This window comes from Chlorocebus sabaeus, chromosome 15 (assembly GCF_047675955.1).
Source record: "Chlorocebus sabaeus isolate Y175 chromosome 15, mChlSab1.0.hap1, whole genome shotgun sequence".
In the NCBI taxonomy this organism is placed as follows: Eukaryota; Metazoa; Chordata; class Mammalia; order Primates; family Cercopithecidae; genus Chlorocebus; species Chlorocebus sabaeus.
Genome location: NC_132918.1, coordinates 10,409,387 through 10,432,087, shown reverse-complemented (window position 1 = coordinate 10,432,087; position 22,701 = coordinate 10,409,387). Strand labels below are relative to the sequence as shown.

The following is a 22,701-nucleotide window of genomic DNA, read 5'->3' as shown; positions in this document are numbered from 1 at the left end:
TCTCTGTCTTGATCTCCTGTAGCAAAATATTACCCTGAAGAAAAGCACATGGAGGCTTTTGCTCTAGACTCACAGAGAGGGAGCCCCACCTGGACTTTGGTTCCTGAGAGACAGAACCAGTGGAGACTTTTTTCAAAAAAGCTTGAGGTTTATTACCATATCCATTAGGTACTTGAGGTACTGTGCTAAAGGCCTACAAAATGTTTGAAATGTTAAAAATCATTGCATCCAAAACAGAAAACAAAAGTCATCAGATTGAAATTGATGCTTAAAGACAATAAAGTGTAACATGTCAACTAATCTAACACAACTCAACTTTTTATAGTTAGGTATAAATATAAATTTTAAATCATATGAAAGACTATACTTTCAGGGATCATTTCTATAATTTGTTAAATCATATGAACCCATTGTGTAATTTATTAAAAATGATCATCTTTACATTTATTTGATAAGAAAAATTACTCGCTTGATTCAAGGGAGACTGTGAGTACATTGTAGCATTTTGATATGATGGGGAGTGGAATCTCCAAAAGAAACACTCCCCACAAATGACTACTCATTGGCTTAGCCTATAAATTCCAGACACCAAATTGTGAAATTGGAATAATTTATCTCCTTTCTATATACCCCATTTCTCCACCAAGAAGAAAGCTTCATTTATCCTGATTTGATCACTATAAAAATACTTACTAAAAAAAACAAAAAAAAAAACAAAAAAAAAACCAGATCTATCCCTAAAGACAGCCCTGGGTTATTTATGTACCCTGCTAGGGACAGTCTGGCAGGGAAGGGTTGCTGTCATAAGAACTCTTTAAACTTTACAATACCTTGGGATTTATCTGGACAGCCTCTTCATTATAATGTAGGAGAGCTTTCTGACCTGAATGGGTGAGGTTCACCAACACCTGAAGACACTGGTACTTCCCCTGACCGCGGCAGTGTACACCACAGGTGAAGGCACAGTCCAGCCAGTGGTCCATGATATCTGTGTGGATGGCAGTGCAGGTCGATTCTTCTCTCTGAGCACTTCAATTTGAAAAAAATAAATGTTTTTCACTTACTAGAAAATTTCGTTCTACATTTCAGTGTGGTTATGAGCTTATGTACACAATGCCCAAGGCATCCGTGTACAAGGCATTTGTGTATTTTGAGATGGCACAGGATCCTTACAGCAGGCACTTAATAATCAGGGAGCACAGAAGACAAAGAGTTGGGGTAAAGAGCCGCGAAGTCCCAAGTTCCACCTCACTTCTGATGATTCTACTGGCATATTTCTCACTGTAACAATGGTTTTCAAACTTCAGAATCACCTGTGAGTTTGTTAGAATGAAGAATGTGTTAAACTGTGGATTCCAGCGCTTCATTCCAGAGATTCTGGTTTGGTAGGTCTGACTTGAGGCCCAGGAATCTTTATATTCAATAGTATTTAAGATGCAGGTATTTGGAGAAGCACACTGTAAACAGTATTAGCATTACTATAATACTGTAACCACCAAGATTCACACTCACTCAGGAATCTCATCATCTCATGCTTCATCATCTCAAGATGCACTGGCTTGTCCTGATGAAAATGTGCCTTTGGAAGGAGTCCAACTACAGGGCCGTTGGTCAACATAGCCTACACAATTTCTAGCAACAAGGTACAATTCCGCATACCCACTACTTCTAAAGAGGCAAGTGCAAATCATACGTGGAATCTCTCGTAGAATACTTACAATATTTTTGCTATCAGTTAAGTTCCTTGAGGTCAGGAGCTACGTCCAATTCATCTGTATGTTCCTCAAAGCATGAAACAGAATGCCTCTCACTGAGTAGATGTTCAGTAAGTGCTGTACTGAATTATATATATTTTTTTTTTTTGGAGGTGGGGACGGAGTTTCGCTCTTGTTGCCCAGGCTGGAATGGCACGATCTCGGCTCACTGCAACCTCCACCTTCTGGTTTCAAGTGATTCTCTTGCCTCAGCCTCCTGAGTAGCTGGGATTACAGGTGTGCACCACCATGCCCAGCTAATTTTTTGTATTTTTAGTAGAGATGGGGTTTCACCACATTGGCCAGGCTGGTCTTGAACTCCTGACCTCGTGATCCTCCCGCCTTGGCCTCCCAAAGTGCTGGGATTACAGGCGTGAGCCACCACTCCTGGCCTGAATTAAATGCTACTTGAAAAAAATTTCTTGAGAATTTTCACACGTACTACATATGCAAAACATCCTAGGTGCTATGAGAAATTACAAACAAAATTCCTGCCATGAAGATCTTGTGGTGATGTTGAAAAGAAAGGACATGTGTATATGTATGAAATAATTTGAAAACAAGTCCAAGACAAAGTAAACGAGGGGAAGAGGAAATGTTTTGATTTAATGTATGGGACCGGCTCTTCATATACCCTCACACTCACATGTAGGGGGACCCCTGTGTTTACTTACTGCTTCCTTAAACATAATAAGTCAGATTAGCAAGCTCTAAAGTCAGAATGTTTGAAAAGCAGGGCCAGGCACAGTGGCTCATGCCTATAATCCCAGCACTTTGGGAGGCCGAGGTGGGCAGATCACTTGAGGCCAGGAGTTTGAGACTAGCCTGGCCAACATGGCAAAACCACATCTTCACTGAAAATACAAAAATTAGCTGGGTGTGGTGGCGGGCACCTGTAATCCCAGATACTCGGGAGGCTGAGGCAGGAGAATTGCTTAAACCCGGGAGGCAGAGGTTGCAGTGAGCCAAGATTGTGCCACTGCACTCCAGCCTGGGCAACAGAGCCAGACTCTGTCCTACCCCCCCCCCCAATAAAAAAAAAAAAAAAAAAAAGTAAGAATGTTTTAAAGGCAATATTTAGCTAGGTTCATAATGCACTCTCATTAATCTCTTTGACCAAAATAATCATTCTCCCTTATTAATACAACAAACTTGAGACACGCCATGCCGTTTAACATAACCTCAAGGTCCGGGGTATCAAAATCACTAGATGTGGCCTAAGAAAAAATATTGGGCAAGTGAAAATACAAAAATGGAAAATAAGATTCTTTCATAGATTTAGCACTGGTCTGCTTTTTCACTAAATTAATTTATATACTTATTTTAACTGGGCATCTTGAAATAATAATTTAGAGTTACCTTTTTATCTGTTAGAACTTGAGCTCTCTAAATCTTGACCAAGTACTGAACTGAGTATGATTTGAATTTTCCTTGAAGATTTTAGAAAGCTCCAAAATAGAGTAGGAGATGCTGTCCTATGCACAAGGCCCCAGTCAGAGCCTTTCAGGTGGAACCAGGGATGTATTCAGGGCTCAAAAATGAGTAATGTTCCTTCAATAGCATCGGGTGTGTATTTGGCTACAGCTGTGACAAAATTCATCATTTGACTGAGAGATGAGAGGCTGAGGGAGTAGGATAGGTATGAGCTACCCAGGCCTTTTTAACTTAATACCACCCTTTATGGAACAAACCCACTCTCTGAGATGGCACAAGACGTAAGTTGAGAGAGATTAGAACTCACCACTCTTAGGCACTCACTTAATTTAACCAAATAATTTCCAGGAATGCTTAGAAAAGTGAAAATTATGAGCAACAGTTTGGTACCAGCTTGCAGAAGGTACCCTCAAGCCATCTCCCAAATATGTCACATTTTTAAAAATAATCTGATCTGCCTGTGCACACACATGCACATTTACTCAACATTCCCATACATTCAAACATTCAATCACATTGTATAGACATGTAATGCAGATATATATATATATATAAAGGATGAGGGGGAAAGGAGTAAATGAAAAAGAGGAAAAAAAGACAGAATGAAGTCAGAAGTGAGGTACAGCCAAGACAGGAGAATCGCTTGAGCCTAGGAGTTTGAGACTAGCCTGGACAACATAGTGATATCCCATCTCGGAAAAAAAAAAAAAAGTTTAAAAAAAAGTGAGGTACAAACATGTAACCTGCAGACCATAAGATCCCTTGTAGTTATGAGAACTGAGCTACAAATTTGCCTCTGGGCTTCCTAGCAGCCAAAGCAATGAAGGAAATATAACCAGATACAAGATTCCTGGTGTCCATTAAATGAAAGTAAGCTGGTTGATCAGGAGCAGCACAACTTCTCCTAGTGCTAATACCAGAGAGAAGGTTCTTCTGGAATTCTTCCAATAGTGGCACTGTATGCTATAGTAAATGGTGACCTCTATATCTTTCCCCTAACAATGGTAACCTAGGAATGGCAGGAGATGAATCATAAATAACAGAAGTAGGCCACTCTCTTTTTATGACCCCTTTCCCTCACTGAACTCCTAGGCCTTCCTCTTCTACTCCCCCTGGGCCTTCTGTTGCTCTTTGGCTGTCAAAAACAAAAGTGGGGGCTGTTCAAAAATAAAGCACTGTCCAAAGAGCACCCCTTGCCTTCCTTTTACCCTGAACTGATCTGGCCCCAAAGTACCATATGTTGTATGGGCCATCCTACAAAATTAAATAGCTCCTCCCCTTCCCTAATCGGAACCCCTATTCCCCTTATTTCAGCAAACTTCATTTAGGTATTAAGAAGCAAGTCTTACGTCAGAATGACAGGCATATTATTTACTGGCTATGTGAACTTGGGCAAGTTACTTGGCCTTTCTGAGCCTCAGCACTTCTATCATGGGCTGCTGTAGGTTTAAGTAGGATAAAATATAGTATGTACTGAGCATACAGCATATACTTAATAAGTAGCAACTAAAGTTGACCCTTGAACAATTCAGAGTTTAGGGATGCCAACATCACCCCCAACCCTGCAGTCGAAAATCTGCATGTAACTTTTGACTCCCCAAAAACTTAACTACTGGTCAGGCAAGGTGGCTCATACCTGTAATTCCAGCACTTTGGGAGGCGAAGGTGGAAGGATGACTTGAGCCTAGGAGGTCACGACCAGCCTGGGCAACATAGGGGGACCCCATCTCTACAAATACTTTAAAAATTAGCCAAGTGTGGTGGCACACACCTATAGTCCCAGCTACTTGGGAGGCTGAGGCAGGAGGATCGCCTGAGCCCAGGAGGTCTAGGCTGCAGTGAGCCATGATTGCGCCACTGTACTTCAGCCTGGGTGATAGAGTGAGACCGTGCATTAAAAAAAAAAAAAAAAAAAAACCTTAACTACTAATAGCCTAATGTTGACTGGAAGCTTTACCAATAAAAAGTTGATTGAGACATAGTTTGTGTTTATATGTGTTATACACTGAATTCTTACAATAAAATAAGCTAGAATAGCCAGGCACAGTAGCTCATACCTGTAATCCCACTGACTCAGGAAGCTGAGATGGGAAGATTGCTTGAACCCAGGAGTTCAAGACTGCAATGAGCTATGATCATACCACTGCACTCCAGCGTGACAGAGCAAGACCCCTTCTCTAAAAAAAAAATAAATAAATAAGCTAGAGAAAAGAAAATGTTATTAAGAAAATCATGGCCAGGCATGGTGGCTCACGCCTGTAATCCCGGCACTTTGGGAGGCCGAGGCAGGCAGATCACAAGGTCAGGAGTTCGAGACCAGCCTGGCCAACATGATGAAACCCCATCTCTACTAAAAATACAAAAATCAGTGGGTGTGGTGGCAGGTGCCTGCAGTCCCAGCTACTCAGGAGGCTGAGGCAGGAGAATTGCTTGAACTCAAGAGGCAGAAGTTGCAGTGAGCCAAGATCGTGCCACTGCACTCCAGCCGGGCAACAGAGCAAGACTCTGTCTCAGAAAAAAGAAAATCATAAGGAAGAACAAGATCATGTCATTTGCGGGGACATGTATGAAATGAAGCTGGAAGCCATTATTCTCAGCAAACTAATGCAGAAACAGAGAACCGAACACTGAATGTTCTCACTTAGTGGGAACTGAATGATAAGAACACATGGACACATAGCGGGGAGCTACACATACTGGGGCCTCTCAGTAGGCAGGGGGAGGGAGAGCATCAGGAAGAATAGCTAACGCATGCTGGGCTTAATACCCAGGTGATGGGTTGATATGTGCTGCAAACCACCATGGCACACGTTTACCTTTATAACAAACCTGCACATTCTGCACATGTTCCCCAGAACTTAAAATAAAAGTTGAAGAAAAAAAATCATAAGGAAGAGAAAACATGTTTACTGTTCACTAAATGGAAGTGGATCATCATAAAGCTCCTCTCCTTGTCCTCTTCATGTTGAGTAGGCTGAGGAGGAGGAGAAAGAGGAGGGATTGGTCTTACTGTCTCGGGGTGGCACGCACAGAAGAAAATTCATTTATAAGTGAATTCTCGAAGTTCAAACCCATGTTGTTCAAGGGTCAACTGTATCACTAATGCACTGAATAAAGAACCTAATTAAAAGAAAACGAAGGAAACGAATAAGTATTGAGCAACTACTATGTGCCAGGTAGACACTGTCAAACTCAAAAAATCAGACTCAAAAAACTTTTATTTTGCTTGCATACAAGGTTTAACTCTCTCCTGGAATACCAACATTTTAAGGGGAGGATTTATGACCTAAATGAATAAACTATAATTTGTGGATTACGTGTTTGGAGGTATATATAGATTATGAGAATGGAGGAGGCAGTGCAGGGGAATATCTTTGACCTTCTCACTACCTCTTCCGCCACACCCAGCTGCCCCCAGCACTGAGAGAGGAAGAGGAATTCCGTTTTTCTTTTTCTAGACCATGTCAGAGAGTCACAGATTGAGAAAACAAAGCCAGCCTCTCCTCCTTTACCGTTGTGCCTGGATCTTATCTGAATTGGAAACTCTAGATTTCCTTCCTCTGTTTCTTACCTGAGCATAAAAGGCTTTAGAATGGTTGTTCCAAGCAAGAAGAACATTAGGACTGAGAAGCCCATCATGGCAAACCCCAGCAGCATGGCTCGGTCCTCTCCAGCACTGGACGACAGCCTCTTGTGCACATCCAGTGGGTCTCCATCACTGTAGTCTGTCTCTCTCTTCTTCCCTGAGGCAGGAAAGGCTGTCCTTTGGGAAAAGGGAGAAGGAGATACTGCAGTGGGCTCATAAACAAGTGGCAACATTTCCAATCCATGGGGAATGGAGGGATAATCTCATTTGCTGCCCACCTGTGTCTTGTGAGCAGGATGAACGCAACACAATGAAATCCCAGTTCAGAGCTTGGTGACAAGTCCATCTAAATAAGCTAAAGTGATGTGTAAGCAAGTATTTTTAAATATATTGTGGCAAATAAGACTAAGGAATGTTGCCTCATGCAAGTCTGTAGAGATCTATTTAATCAATGACTAGAGAATGTTGTATGTAAATAAGTGTTATGAACTTTGTTACCTTTCAGGGATATTGCACTTTCCTCCTGAAATTCTTTTTACATTCTCCTTTGAATTCCACATGGAAAGAATGACTCAAAAAGTTCACATTTGGAATTAACAGGATCCTGAACAGGGCTTGACTTGTTCTTTCATATTCACCTGTTGGAAAGGCAGCATATCCACCACCAGGATTTCTGGCCACTGCCCAGTCCACTCAGAATTATGAAGATGTCATGGCTTCTTTGCTCCACTCACCCTCCTTCTCCTCTCTGGCCACTCATGGTTCTGCATAAGTGTCCCTGCATTTCTTCTCTCCCTCTCTTCGCTGTGCCTGCAAACCTGCTCCAGCAGAGGATGAGATACATTCTCGCAGGGCAGGGTGTCTGGTGAACAGAAGAGCCCAACACAAAGGTCGCAAACCGGTGGGCATGGAGGCATCCGGTCCACAGATGTGCTTTGTTTGGCCTTCTCTGTCATTTGTGTGTGTGTGTGTGTGTGTGTGTGTGTGTGTTTGAGATGGAGCCTCGCACTGTTGCCCAAGCTGGGCATGATCTCTGCTCACGGCAACCTCCTCCACCTCCCAGGTTCAAGCAATCCTCCTGCCTCGCCTCCCAAGTAGCTGGGATTACAGGCTCCCGCCACCACGCCCAGCTAATTGTTGTGTGTTAAGTAGAGACAGGGTTTCACCATGTTGGCCATAATGGCCTCGAACGCCTGACCTCATGATCCACCCACCTCAGCCTCCCAAACTGTTGGGATTACAGGCGGGAGCCACTGCGCCCAGCCCGGCTTATTATTATTTTTTAATGTGGGATAACTTGTTAAGACCTTAAAAATCATGACATTTCTCATAAAAATGCTGAGTCCCGACTTTGGAAATAATCTCAAGATGCACGTCCCTGCAGATGAACAGCGGGCCCAGCCGAGCAGTGGCTGCCCCTGTGGAAGATGTGTTCTCTAGTTTGCCACAATCCCTCCACTTCCTATAGTGTCACTGATTTGCCATTCCCTGCTCAGTAGCCACTTGAGTTCCAGAAGTATCTCTATTTTAAGAAGGTTAATGAAATCTTAAGCCAAACAAATGCAGCACTAATGGTAGAAGCACAGGCTCCATCAAGCTTCCTAAAAGCTTTCTACATTTTAAAGCCAAGCACAAACTCCATCAAGGAAATTACTGGGTTTTTTTTTCCCAAAAGCAAAGTTTATGCCTATCCCACATCTTTCCCCTTCCCTCTCCCTAGCTGCCTTTTCCCCCAGCAACATCTTTCGGTTCTAAAGCGAGTAAGAGGAATGTCAGACAGTCCAGAATGTTTCAAGAGCCTATACCGGGAAGCACCAACCTCAGAAGATGGCAGCACTCCATCGTTAATACTTCTTTAGGAGCTGAGGATCTAGTTTAGGAAATTTTAGTTGTCTTTGATATTTTACTCATCCTCTATCATCCTACCAGCAGAGAAGGCGCATGGAAAAAAATTTAATGAAATTTGAACCTGCACTTTTTTTTTGAGATGGAGTCTCGCTCTGTCGTCCAGGTTGGAGTGCAGTGGCGTGATCTCGGTTCACTGCAACCTCCGTCTCCCAGGTGCAAGCGATTCTCCTGCCTTGGCCTCCCAAGCAGCTGTGATTGCAGGCACGCACCACCACGTGGAGCTAATTTTTGTATTTTTAGTAGAGACGGGTTTTAACTGTTAGCCAGGATGGTCTCGATCTCCTGACCTCGTGATCCACCCATCTCGGCCTCCCAAACTGTTGGGATTACAGGCGTGAGCCACTGCACCTGGCCACATTTTCTAGTTTATCAATAAATATGACAGATTGATTGAAGAAAGTTTTAGCCCTAAAGCAGAGTTTGATGGTTTTTGTAGTTTCCAGGACCCGATATCCTGCATTTCCCTTGTGCTCTAAAGCTGGACTTTAGTAGCTCTGTAGCATAAGGTATCCCAGAGATTTATTGTAAGATATCCTTGGAATCCATGGGTAAAGAGGCTTATAATGAGGTTGTTATGGGATTTCTAATACATTCTTTAACATACCCAATTATAAATGGTATGTTATAAAAAACTGGCATAACCTGATTCTAATTTAGGAATAAGACCTGTAGTATCCTAGACAAGACTTTTTATTTATAATTTTTCTGCCCACTTTGTTCCAAGGCTTTATGAAAAGTTGACAACCTCATAAGTCACTTGGAAAGAAGTTATTTCATGTGTAGGGAAGGGATAATATAAAATAATCATAAAAAATTAAAACAGATATGTTTGGCCGGCCGCAGTGGCTCACGCTTGTAATCCCAGCACTTTGGGAGGCCAAGGTGGGCAGATCACCTGAGCTCAGGAGTTTGAGACCAGCCTGACCAAATGGTGAAACCCTGTCTCTACCAAAAATACAAAGTTTAGCCAGTCATGGTGGCATGTGCCTGTAATCCCAGCTACTCGGGAGGCTGAGGCAGGAAAATCGCTTGAACCCGGGAGGCCGAGGTTGCAGCAAGCCAAGATCGTGCCACTGCATTCCATCCAGCCTGGGCGACAGAATGAGACTCCATCTCAAAAAAAAAAGTAAATAAATAAATTACAAATTTAAAAAAAAAAAACCCACATAGACATGTTTTTATTATTGTAAAAGTACCAGGCTTCTGTTTCAGTGGTATGGTACACTAGACACCCACTGTAACTACAGACAACTAAAACTTCTGGCCAAAGCTTAAAAAGATTTGGAAATACTCAAAAGACAAAACTATGTGAAAGCAGGAACCCAGAGAGGAAGGGGGACAGAAGTAAAGTTTTAACTTGAGGGCATTTGCGAAACTTGGTGAACTTGAGCTTTTGTTTCACCGTTTTTAGGGTCACGGGGACAGGAGACAATGTCCAGGGTCTATCCAAGGTATGCAGTTTAATATACCATCCAACTAGAGCTGGAACCCCAAAGGACTTAAAAGTCAGTGTCAGGTTGAACTGGAAATAGCCCCTCCCCCTTAACTCCCACTGCACTACTCCATAGGAAATGGCAAGGAAAATGCCTTTCTCAAACCTTAACACTGACTAAGGGAGGAAAACTACAATCTCCCCTGAAATTTTAGATAATCCTCAAGGTGATCCTCAAGGGAGTTTACAGCCTGAATTCGTACTACCTGGGTAATACAACAATCTCAAACTAAGAATTTCGTGTAATGTTGTTTAAGTACATAGTGCCCTCTGCAAACTGGCAAATTTAAATACATATGTTCTCTGTAGGCACACACCTTTAACTTAGGCCTTAAAAGAATTCTATAATCCAGGTGCAATGGCTCACGCCTGTAATCCCAGCACTTTTGGAGGCCGAGGTGGGCAAATCATGAGATCAGGAGATTGAGACCATCCTGGCCCACATGGTGAGAAACCCCATCTCTACTAAAAATACAAAAAATTAGCTGGGTGTGGTGGCATGTGCCTGTAATTCTAGCTGCTGCAGCAGGAGAATCACTTAAACAAGGAGTCAGAGGTTGCAGTGAGCCAAGATCGCGCCACTGCACTCCAGCCTAGCAAAAGAGCGAGACTCTGTCTCAAAAAAAAAAAAAAAAAAAAAAAAAAAAAAGTATATAAATGTCCAAGGAGTATATCCACTCATTTAAAAATCATAAAACACACAACAGCCAGGCGTGGTGGCTCACGCCTATAATCCCAGCACTTTCAGAGGCTGAAGCAGGTGGATCACCTGAGGCCAGGGGTTTGAGATGAGCCTGGCCAACATGGCAAAGCCCTGTCTCTACTGAAAACACAAAAATTAGCCAGGTGTAGTAACGGGCACCTGTAATCCCAGCTACTCGGGAGGCTAAGGTGGGAGAATTACTTGAACCCAGGAGGTGGATGTTGCAGTGAGCTGAGATCGTGCCACTGCCCTCCAGCCTGGGCAACAGAGTAAGACTTCATCTCAAAGGAAAAAAAAAAAGATATTAATTCTATAAAGTAATAATAATTGTAATTATCCTATTAATATTATGTCTTGTGAGGTTAAAAGAAAAGATGAATACATGATAAGAGGATATAATTTAGAGGGGGTAACAGTGGTAATTTTTCCATGGGGAAAGATAAAGACATTAATTTCATGTTGAAAAGTTCAAATACGCATGCTAAATAGAAATATCACCTTTCTCTACTCTTTTAGGTGACACTCCAGAAATTCCAAACTAGTAGAGAGACAAAGAAGGGAAGGGGAAGAAATCAATCCAAAAGAAGGCCATAAAGAAGAGGGGAAAACTCATGAAAAAGTCAGGACAAATAGCACAAAATAACATGATAGAATAATGTTATTGCATCAGTATATCAGTAATTACTATAAAACTAAATGGAGTAAATGATCCAGTTAAAAGATATAGATTAGGGCTGGCTGTGGTGGCTCATGCCTATAGTCCTAACACTTTGGGAAACCAAGGTGGGAGGATCACTTGAACAGAGGATCACTTGAACCCAGGAGTTCGGGACCAGCCTGGGCAACATAGCGAGACCCTGTCTCTACACAATAAAAGTTAAAACACCATCCAGTTGTAGCAGCACACTTATAGTCCTAGCTATTCAGGAGGCTGAGCCAGGAGGATTCCTTGAGCCCAGGTGTTTGAAGCTGCAGTAAGCTGTTAAGAGGTGACAATGTGCTAGCAGCCCTTGCTCGCTCTCAGCACCTCCTCAGGCCAGGACGTTCACTCTGCCCAAGCATGAGGAATCCTTCAGCCCGCTGCTGCACTGTGGGAGCCCCTCTCTGGGCTGGTGGAGGCCCGAGCCAGCTTCCTCTGCTTGTGCGGAGGTGCGGAGGGAGAGGCGTGGGCGGGAACTGGGGCTGCCAAGCGCTCCTGGCCAGCACGAGTTCCAGGTTGGCACAAGTTCCAGGTTGGTGCAGGCTCAGGAGGCCTCACACTGGTTGCAGCTGGCCAGGGCCACTGGCCACGGGCAGTGAGGGGCTTAGGACCCGGGCCAGCAGCTGCGGAGGGGGCGCCGGGTCCCCCAGCACTGCCTGCCTGCTGCGCTCCAATTCTCACCGGGCCTCAACCACCTCCTGGTGGGGCAGGGTTCAGGACCTGCAGCTCACCATGCCTGAATCCCCAGGCAGTGGGTTCCAGTGCTAGGGAGCCTCTCCCACGGGCGCCATCCCCTGCTCTGTGGTGCCCCATCCCATCCACTGCCCAAGGGCTGAAGAGTGCAGTCGTGTGGAGCAGGACTAGCGGGTGACTCTGCCCATGGTCCTGGCACGGGATCCACTAGGCAAAGTCACCTGGGTGGGTACTTGAAGAACTTTTATGTCTAGCTAGAGGATTGTATATGCACCAATCAGCACTCTGTGTCTAGCTCAAGGTTTATAAACACACCAGTGAGTGCTCTGTGTCTAGCTAATCTAGTGGGGAGGTGGAGAACTTTTGTGTCTAGCTAAAGGATTGTAAATGCACCAATCAGCAATCTGTGTCTAGCTCAAGGTTTGTAAACATACCAATCAGCACTCCGTGTCTAGCTCAAGGTTTGTAAATGCACCAATCAGTGCTCTGTGTCTAGCTAATGTGTTGGGGACTTGGAGCACTTTTATGTCTAGCTAAAGGATTATAAATGCACCAATCAGCACTCTGTGTCTAGCTCAGGGATTGTAAACGCACCAATCAACACTCTGTCAAAATGGACCAATCAGCTCTGTATAAAACCGACCAATCAGCTTTCTGTAAAATGGACCAATCAGCAGAATGTGGGTGGGGTCAGATCAGGGAATAAAAGCAGGCCGCCCAAGCTAGCCCTGGCAATCTGCTGGAGTCTCCTTCTCTGCCGTGGAAGATTTGTCCTTTTGCTCTTTGCAATAAATGTTGCTGCTGCTCACTGTGGGTCCGCACTGCCTTTATTAGCTGTAACACCGCAAAGGTCTATAGTTTTACTCCTGAGGCCAGTAAGACTGCGAACCCACTGGGAGGGATGAGTAACTCCAGACAAACCACCTTAAGAGCTGTAACACTCACTAGGAAGGTCTGCAGCTTCACTCCTGAAGCCAGTGAGACTATGAGCCCACGAGAAGGAAGAAACTCTGAACATGTCTGAACATCAGAAGGAACAAAATCCGGACACACCATCTTTAAGAACTGTAACACTCACCACGAAGGTCTGCGGCTTCATTCTTGAAGTCAACGAGACCGAGAACCCACCAATTTCAGACACACTATGATTGTGCCACCGTACTCCAGCCTTCGTGACAGGTGAGACCCTGTCTCCAAAAAAATTTTTTTCAAATATAAAGATTATCAGACTAGATTTAAATACATATAGGTGGTCCCCCAACTTAAGATGGTTCCACTTGCAATTTTTTTTTTTTTTACAATTATAAAATGTTTTTATTTCAATTACATTACACATTTTCCTCATTTTATTGAGGTTTTGGTCTTTTTGCATTCAATTCTGTCTTGTAACAGTAATATGAATCCCCATAATTTCATAAAATGTCAACAACATTCATAAGGTACATTCCTTTGTGATTTTATATTTTCCAATTATATCTAACTTTACAATTATTTTTTAAATGTGTCTTTATATAGAAAACATATTTTCTTCAGGCAGATCAAAACAAGAATTTTCCAATAAGAATATACTGGGAAATAACAAATGAAAATATTTATACCAAAATACCAAAAGTGATTCAGCTCTTTAAAATATCCTACTATAGTCTAATTAGTAGTTTGCACAAGAACAAGTAACCTTTTTTTACTGCTCTTGTGAATGATGATTAGAAATTCAAACAAAGAGAAGTAATTTTAAGGTTCAAATTTTTTTTTTTTTTTTTTAGAGACAGGGTCTCATTCTATCTCCCAGGCTAGAGTACAGTGGTGCAATCATAGCTCACTGCAGCCTTGAACTCCTGGCCTCAAGCGATCCTCCCACCTTGGCTTCCCAATGTGCTAGGGTTACAGGCGTGAAAACATTGTTTTGTGTGTGTTTGTGTGTGTGTTTTAGAGTTTCGCTCTTGTTGTCCAGGCTGGAGTACAATGGCTCGGTCTCAGCTGACTGCAATCTCCGTCTCATGGGTTCAAGCGTGCCTCAGCCTCCGGAGTGGCTGGGATTACAGGCGCCCACCAGCACGCATGGCCAATTTTTGGTATTTTTAGTGGAGACAGGGTTTCACCATGTTGGCCAGGCTGGCCTCAAACTCCTGACTTCAGGTGATCCACCCACCTCAGCCTCCCAACGTGCTGACATTACAGGTGTGAGCCACCATGCCCAGCTAAAAACATTTAAAAAATTACTGTCCCCACTCAAATACTGCAGTAGGAAATGTAATTTGACATATAGCACTTCCAGAAAAAATCTTCAAATCTTTGTATAAAATGAATTTGATACATCATCAGCATGAAGTTAAAATCTCCTACAAAGTAAATTCAGGTGTCATCAACAATGAGATCCAAAAGCATTGGTTCAAGATCAAAGACTTATATGAGGGTGAAGGCAAATAAAGTCCCTCGTGCTTTCAGACGTTTACTTGTTATCCTTAAAATGATTATTGTTCTAAGGTGCAAATCTTATTCAGTGACCTATTTGCTATTTGGCTATCTCCTTTAAATAAAATACCTTACAAGTTATAATGTGCATTTTAAAATCAAATATGAAAGTACACATATGTGAAAAAGACATTAAATATCAATTATATTCATAATACAGAAATCTAAGAATGCTGTTTGGTCATTTCACTTAGATGCTGATATATTTGGTCAAGAATATCCACATTCCTATCAGCCTAAGGCAAATGGTAAATGCTTCTATTTTTATTAAGTGGACTATAAACAGTAGACATTATTGTTTGATACTACTGGAATACTCTCAATTAGAACGCACACTGGTAACAAATATGTCTTTCTAATCTGGGTGATAACTTCGATGATTACATGGAAATCTACAAGTAACAGTCTATAACTTAAAGCAGTAGATCACCTGGTAATTGGCATACAGTGCACCTCTGTGAATTTAGAACATTCTACTTACATTGGCAGTGGAGAGAAAAGAGCCCCTCACGCTCAGACTTCCTGTGCACCATGCCTGCCACCTGCCTCAGCTTAGGAGATGGTACGGTCTTCTTTGCCTTTGCCCTTCTCATTCCCTCCTCTGGTATCTTTTCTGCTTTCTGGATTGAAGTTCCCCGGCTCTCCTCCTGGTGCCAAGTCATCGTTTTCTAGGCTATTGCTGTCTAAAGCTTTCCTGACGGTCTGACTTGGATGTTCTGACTTCCCACACCTCCCTGTACTTTCTGCTTCACAGGCATCACTAATGTCCTGTGAGGGACTTTCATTTTTGGGCAGGGTGCAGCAATCTGTATCTTCGCTCTCCAGTTCTACAGGACTGCTTTGAGTGGCACCATCTATTTTGGCATTATCTTTTGCAACACTTTCATCTGATTCTTCACCACCAGCCCTCGGGCCTGATGATTGAACTGTGACATCCTCAAAATCTAATGTGTCTCCATCAGCTAGTACCTCCTCAGCTGCAGCTTTTACATCATCGCCTTCTTGGTCAAGTTTTCGTCCAACTTAATTTTAGGATTATCTGGACAATCAACATTTTCACTGCTTTCTGCTGCAATTTTCTATTTTGGATTTTCAGTCACCTCATTTTGGGCTTCCACTGCTGACTTTGTCAGTAGACTTTACCTGCTCTTCCTTAATTTCATTTAAATCTGTATTCTTTAAGGATTTCTACGGGTACTGGGGATTTTTTCTTCTTGTTTTTCTTTCTCTTGTTCTTTGTCTTCTGCGATGAGTCCAATGCGTCTCCCTTTTGGTCAGTCTTTTCTTTGTCGGACTCTTTCATATCTAAGGGTTTACTTTGAGTGTCTACTGTACTTGGATCTGTCGCTTCCTGACCATTGCTCTCAGTTCCTGCTGGAGAACCAGGAACTTCTGTCTTGATTGGTTTCTCATCCCTTAATTCTGTTTCTTCACCCTCTTCTTCGTTGTGATCCCTACCTACTTCTGTACTATGCACTGGAAACTCCTTGGGCTCAGCTACTTCCTGGTTGGTGAATTCTTTATCTAAACTATGCCCTGTGCTTGTCTCTAACTCTGGGGGACCTCTACCGTACATCTGTCATCATGATAAACTGTGTCATCACTATGCTTTAAAGGGCACGAGGCCACTGTGCCTGCCTGCTCTCCAACCTGAGTCATCATTGACTTTCCCACATTCTCTCTGTGGCTCCCACCATCTAAGTCACTCCAACAGTTCGATGGCTCAAGGGGAGTTCTGGTCCCGTCATCTGGTGCACACATGACCTCATTTGACTCAACCTGTGCTGTGTTTTCAGGGAGAGAAACGCTCTCAAGAATTTGGCTTTGAACCTGTTCCTCATAGGTAGCTCCTGCTAAGGTTCCTAGGAATGGTGCAGTGTCTTCAGAGGATTTCTGGTCCTCGATATTCTCACCAGCAGGGAATACCTCTATGTCCACACAGTCCTTCACTATGTCCTCTGTGTGTTATTCTTTCTCAGTATTGTGCAAGATTTCTCTTTTCCCCACATTCGCCACGATTTCATTTTTCACCTCCACTTCACTGGCTCTTCCTAGGGTCCCATCCCCTGTCGACTTGAGGGCATTTAACCCTTCTTTCGTCATCTTGGTAAGACTTTGGTATCCAACATTATTGAGAGTGTCGGAAGTCCCTCCATTGGTAGTTATTTCTGAATTTCGGATTATTCCATGTTTCCTGAGCATTTCCTCTCTTTGCTTCAGGGCCTCCTTGACTTCAGCAAACTGAAATTGCAGTATACTGTGGGCATGTTTTTCCCTTTCAAATTCTTTTTCTCTTTGTACTGCTGCCTAGATTCAGTCAGCTGTTCTTCAAGCTCCAGCAACGTATCTTTCAAGGTATCAACCCGGTACATGAAGTTTGTCTTTTCATTGTCTAGCTGAGCATTGGAAACCATGGCCTTCTTATATTTCTCTTCAACTTCTGCTAGAGAGTTCTTTATTTCCCTGATGGAGGCCTTAGTGTGGGTGGAGATGGAGGTGTCTCCAGCTGCCTCTCCGCGAGGAACTCCCAACCAGAGAGGCCAGCGTGGCTGCAGACAGGCCTGGCATGTTACCAGACCCCTTCTCAGTAAAATCTTTTTCTGGTCCCTCTTCTACCTCCTTCTGCTGCCGCTACAGCTCCTTCATGCGGATCTCACGAGCCTCCGCCCGGGCCGCCAGTGTTGCCGGAGCCGGGCCTCCGCCAGCCTCTGCGCTTCCGGTCTCAAACAGTCGATCTCCTGGCTCTGCGCGGCTGCGGGGCTGGTCATCCTGCTGGGCTCGGCCAGCTCCAGCCAGCGGGAAACTTTCGGGGACCTCGCCGGGAGCCCCTCGCGGGCCGGGACTGGGGGCGCGCGCTCTGTCCGCGGAGACGGGGCCACTGGCCGCGAAGTGAACGCTCGCGCTTCCGGGGCCAGGGGCCAGCCTGCCGGGGAGGGGCTCGCGAGACTGGGCTCGGGCTCGGAATCGGCCAGCAGAGGCGGGGCGCAGGTGGCCGCGGGCTGAGCCGGCCGGGGGTGGAAGGGCACCGGGGAAGCCGAGCTTGGGTGCCTCCGCCTGCCCCATGACCCGCCCCGCCCCGCCCTCCACTTGCAATTTTTTTATTTTACTGTGGTGGGAAAGCAATAGGCATTCAGTAGAAACTGAACCTCAAATTTTGAATTTGCATTATTTCCTGGACTAGCGATATGCAGTACCCTACTCTCTTGAGATGCTGGGCAGTGGCAGCCAGCCACAGTTCCCAGTCTGCCACACAATCATGAGGGTAAATAGATAATTCTCTTAAGTTTTCAACTTCCAGTATTTTCAACTTATGACGGATTTTTCAGGATGTAATCCCACTGTAAATGGAGGACTATATGTATGTTTTTACAAAAGATACATCTAAAACACAGATACATAAAGGGTGAAATTTATGGGCAAAATGTTAACAGAAAGCAAACATGAATGTTAAGAATTAAAAGCTTTACTAGAAATTTAAGTATCAGGGTTTTAACACTGATCAAAGGTTCAATTCACACGGAAGATACAACAATGCTAATTTGTATGTACCTTAATAGCATTGTTTCACTGATCAAACTACAAGAAAGAGACAAAATCCACTATCAGATTATGAGGTACTTTTATACATTCCCTCAGTAATTTAGATAGCTCGACCTGAACAAATCAGTAGGGTAATAGATTTAAGTAAATCAATTAACAAGTTTTATCTAAATGATAAATATAGAACACTGACTCCTATAGAATATATATTATTCTCAAGCATGTATGGAACATTTATGAGACCTGACTACAAACTTAGCCACAAAGAATTCCTCAACAAATATCAAATGATTCATGAAAGTAATATATTTTTATATGCTCATTGTATGAAACTTGAAAAATCCAAAAACCATAGAGAAGAGAACAAAAACTCACCCACAGTTCTAACACTTAAAGGTAAGTATTGTGCACTTGGTTGCTGTGTTAATCACCTCATGCTCTATATTAGGTTTTTGTTTTCTGGGTTTTTTTGTTTTGTTTTGTTTTCTGGTTTTTTTTTTTTTTTTTTTGAGATGGAGTCTCATCTGTCATCTACGCTGGAGTGCAGTGGCGTGACCTCAGCTCACTACAACCTCTGCTTCCCGGGTTCAAGCAATGCTCCTGCCTCAGCCTCCCGAGTAGCTGGGATTGCAGGTGCCTGCTACCACGCCCAGCTAATTATTTTATTTTTAGTAGAAATGGGGTTTCACCGTGTTGGCCAGGCTGGTCTCGAAATCCTGACTTCAAATGATCCACCTGCCTCGGCCTCCCAAAGTGCTGGGATTATAGGCATAATCCACCGCACCCCGCCTATATTATTTTAAACAGAATGGATCACATTAGATATGATTTGAGATTCTTTTTGTTAATCTTATCTTTTTCACTTAACATAATAAGCACTTTCACATGTCATTAACAATTCTTTGTAATCCTATTGGCTACATAATGTTCCATTAATTAGATATGCCATTTTCCTTAACCCTTTCCTTATTATTGAATATTATTAGATTGTTTCCAGTTTTCTCAGACCATGAACAGCCTTGTAATTAACTTTGTTGTAGTTACAAGCATCTTTCATTCGAGGACCTCAAAGCACTTAGGTATGATTTAGTTTGCTTTCTAGTCAGAAGATGGATAAAAAGCATATTGATTCCTTTTTCTGCCAGTAATACATGTCCACTTCTAACCAGTATATTACCTTGAGCTGTTTTATTCATAATCAAGGCAATATCTACCACTTTCTGTTTCTTCACTGCAGGTAGGACTGACTTTCCCACCCAGCCCAAGCAGGACACATAGCTACAGGCAGCTTCTGGCTTAGCCTGAGGCAAACTCAATTACAAACAGCCTGAACACACTCACCTGGGTGTGATCCCCACAGAAGCCAGCAGCCTCTCCCTCCAGCACTGAAACTTGTGCAAGAAGTATTCCTTAGAAAGATGCTGTGGTTCATCAAAACTTCGTAATTCATCTAACATTCATTTCACTGATGTATGTGAAATGAATTTCTAAACATGAAGTACATTATATTAGTATTTCCCTGTAATTTGTTTTGGTTACAGAGGAGACCCTTGGTAATTATTTTTACTCTTCTATTTTTTAATTACAACATTATTTAACAACTTATTTTGAAACAGCAAATAAGGTTAAGTCAACATAGTTCATCAAGTTCAGCAAGAGGAAATAGCAATAATTCAGTTGTGCATTTCAGAAATGAAAATGGGATATACTAGGTTGCTTTGATGACAACACAACTGCCTTTATATCTAGTTAATTGTGTGACGAATGGGACACTAAAACTTATTTGCTTGCATGTTTGTCATTTGATCTTTTGCCATACAGTGATTCATTTTAATTGTCTGTTCACAAAAGAATTGGTTCAGGTCTAGCAGAGAAGAACGCCTTTCTTTCCTCTGTAGTCTGCCTGGTCCTTCCTCCCTGAACCCCCATCCTATCCAAACTCCTGTGTCTCACTCTCCTCATGCAGTCTCTCAAACACCCCTGAGTGCAGTTTAATGATAATGGGAGTAACATGATGACCATTACCATCTTTAATGTTTTCCAATTCTCAGCTCCCTACTCCACTAGAGCCAATAATAAATCATGCATATTTCCGGACAGTGAGTGAACCTGGCTGTGAAATGTACCCCTCCCAAAAAATTTTTGCTTGTTTGTTTGAGACAGAGTTTGGCTCTTGTCACCCAGGCTGGAGTACAATGGCACGATCTCTGCCCACTGCAACCTCTGCCTCCCGGGTTCAAGCAATTCTCCAGCCTCAGCCTCCTGAGTAGCTGGGATTACAGGAGTGCCACCACCATGCCCAGTTAATTTTTGTATTTTTAGTAGAGATGGGGTTTCACCATGTTGGCCAGGCTGGTCTCAAACTCCTGACCTCAGGTGATCCACTCACCTCGGCCTCCCAAAGTGCTGAGATTACAGGTGTGAGCCACCGCGCCCAGCCCAAAAGATTTTAATATCCCATTTGTTCAACACCCTCAGGCATCACTCTTCTCTCCATTTTGGTTCCCACGTTGACTGCCCCATGCCCCAATCCTGGGGCAGGCAAAAGGGGTACAGCTCACTAGAGGCTTTCAGCTCCTCTGCTTTGCATTTCACTGGGGAGAAAATGGGTCCTGAAGATAATCTCTCACTTTCCCGTTTAAGGAGAAGAGTAGGGTGGGTAATAACAATAGCTAAAAGGCTAGAGTTTAGAGAGGTGTAGAGCATATACGTGGTATAACAGTATAGTTTAGAGAGGATGTGGTATACTGTGCTGAGGCACGCAGGGGCTCTTACTATCTGCATTTCACAGATAAGGAGATGAGGCAACAGAAGTTAAGTGACTTGCCCAATCATATGGCTGATTAAGTGGTGAGCTGGGTTTGAATCCAAGGGCTGTGACTCTAAGGCTTCACCAATGGGACCGAATGCTGGTGTAATTTCTTCATTCCTCATTCAACCAAGATACAATTATTGAGCACCAACTATGGGCTAGGCTATGATCTAGGGCTGGGGAGCCACAGGTGAGTTTCAAAGGTCTCCAGTCTCCAAGACCTGGCAACCTGGAGGACAGAGCCAACAGGAAAGGCTGCAGCCCCATGATGTGAGTGCTGCTGGGGAAGCCTCCAGGGTACCCTGGGAGGCATGGCAAGTGGGCATCCTCAGAGAACAAGGAAACACTCACTCCCCAAGCTCGAGATGTCCCCTCTTCTTCCAATTGCTTATTCAGCCCGATTCCCACTACCGGCCGAGCTTCTGGAGGTAACTTACCTCCCCTGGCGCCTCCGGCTGCCCTGGAGTGTGATTTGCACGGGGATGCTGAAGGGCTGCATGAGGCCAGGGGCCTGAGGAAATGACCTCCTTTCACCTGAGTCATGCCCCTGCGGGCGCGGGAAAGGTGAAGCTTAGGCATCCACGGAAGCCGAGTCCCAGCGGGAGCCCCCAGCCCCCAGCGCGGCTGCAGCCATGAGAAGCCCCGAGCCTCCGGCGCTGCCGCCTGCCGCGCCTTCCTGGAGAGGGGGTAACTCCGGGGAGGCCGGCCGCGTGGTTCTGCAGACTCCTGGCAAGGCGGAGCCGTCAGTTCTAGACGATCAAGAAGGACCTGCGTGGTTTGCTGCAGCCAAAGCTCCTTCTCTCTCTTTACCCTGTGCTTGCCGCCACCTTATCACCTGTGTTTCCGCTTCGGCAGCCGGGAGCATCGCCATAGAGACCCCAACGCTTGTGGAAAGTTCTAAGGCCCAAGGGACACTCTATAATTGGTGAGGGACATACTCAGTTCAAGGTTTATAAGAAGAGGAAATGTTTTGCCCTGGCCGCGTTTCCTTTTCCACGTATTGTCTGTTAGAGTGCAAGCTGAAATAATGGGTTTTCTAGTTATGATAATGGCATGTTCCAATTAAGAGAATTCGCTTTTAAACCATATGTGATTTCCCAATTTTTCACGATACAGGGCCATAAAATAACTCGCCATTAAAACTATCTCAAATTTAAAAAACTATATCAAATATTATTTTATCTTTCTCTGATGACCTAAAAGACATTTGAGGATCTTTCCACACTCCCAAATTAGGAACATCAATTACCATTATGTTATTGTACCTCACATTGCTACAGGCACCTGTAGATGTGGATGATAGAATGCCAAATAGACCACATTTGCTGTATGTTTTTCAGTCAAGGCAATATTATCTTAACATCTTCCAAGATGGTGTGGGCAAGAATGTAAGCATAATCTTATCTATAAATATCCATGTAAATATAGCTATATAAACTCTTACTTGCAGCCATTTTAATATTGCTTAATAAAAATATATGCTTAATACACTTTTCATTTGTATTATTTTTCTATTTCTATCTTATAAAATATTTTTTTGGGTTTTCTTGAGACGGAGTCTCCCTCTGTCATCCAGGCTGGAGTGCAGTGGCTCAGTCTCGGCTTAC

At 43.6% G+C, this 22,701-nt stretch overlaps 1 protein-coding gene and 1 pseudogene across 4 annotated transcripts in view; both read right to left on the bottom strand.

Moving 5' to 3' along the window:
- KCNMB3 (potassium calcium-activated channel subfamily M regulatory beta subunit 3) overlaps window positions 1-22,013 on the bottom strand; it is a 30,872-nt gene extending 8,859 nt beyond the window's left edge. For 2 of the 4 annotated variants that reach the window (XM_007972041.3, XM_007972043.3), the window contains exons 1-3: window positions 21,532-22,013; window positions 6,760-6,951; window positions 831-1,029 (exon numbers count right to left, since the gene is read on the bottom strand). In XM_007972041.3, coding sequence (XP_007970232.3) covers window positions 831-1,029; window positions 6,760-6,951; window positions 21,532-21,593 — 453 coding nt within the window. In that variant the 5' untranslated portion in view covers window positions 21,594-22,013. Of the gene's footprint in view, window positions 1-830; window positions 1,030-6,759; window positions 6,952-7,052; window positions 10,748-15,223; window positions 15,333-21,531 lie in introns of those variants that run through there. The other 2 variants (XM_007972042.3, XM_007972044.3) reach the window with 2 other exon arrangements.
- LOC103221214 (leucine-rich repeat flightless-interacting protein 1 pseudogene) lies at window positions 15,295-17,510 on the bottom strand (annotated as a pseudogene).
- Window positions 22,014-22,701: the final 688 nt, after the last annotated feature.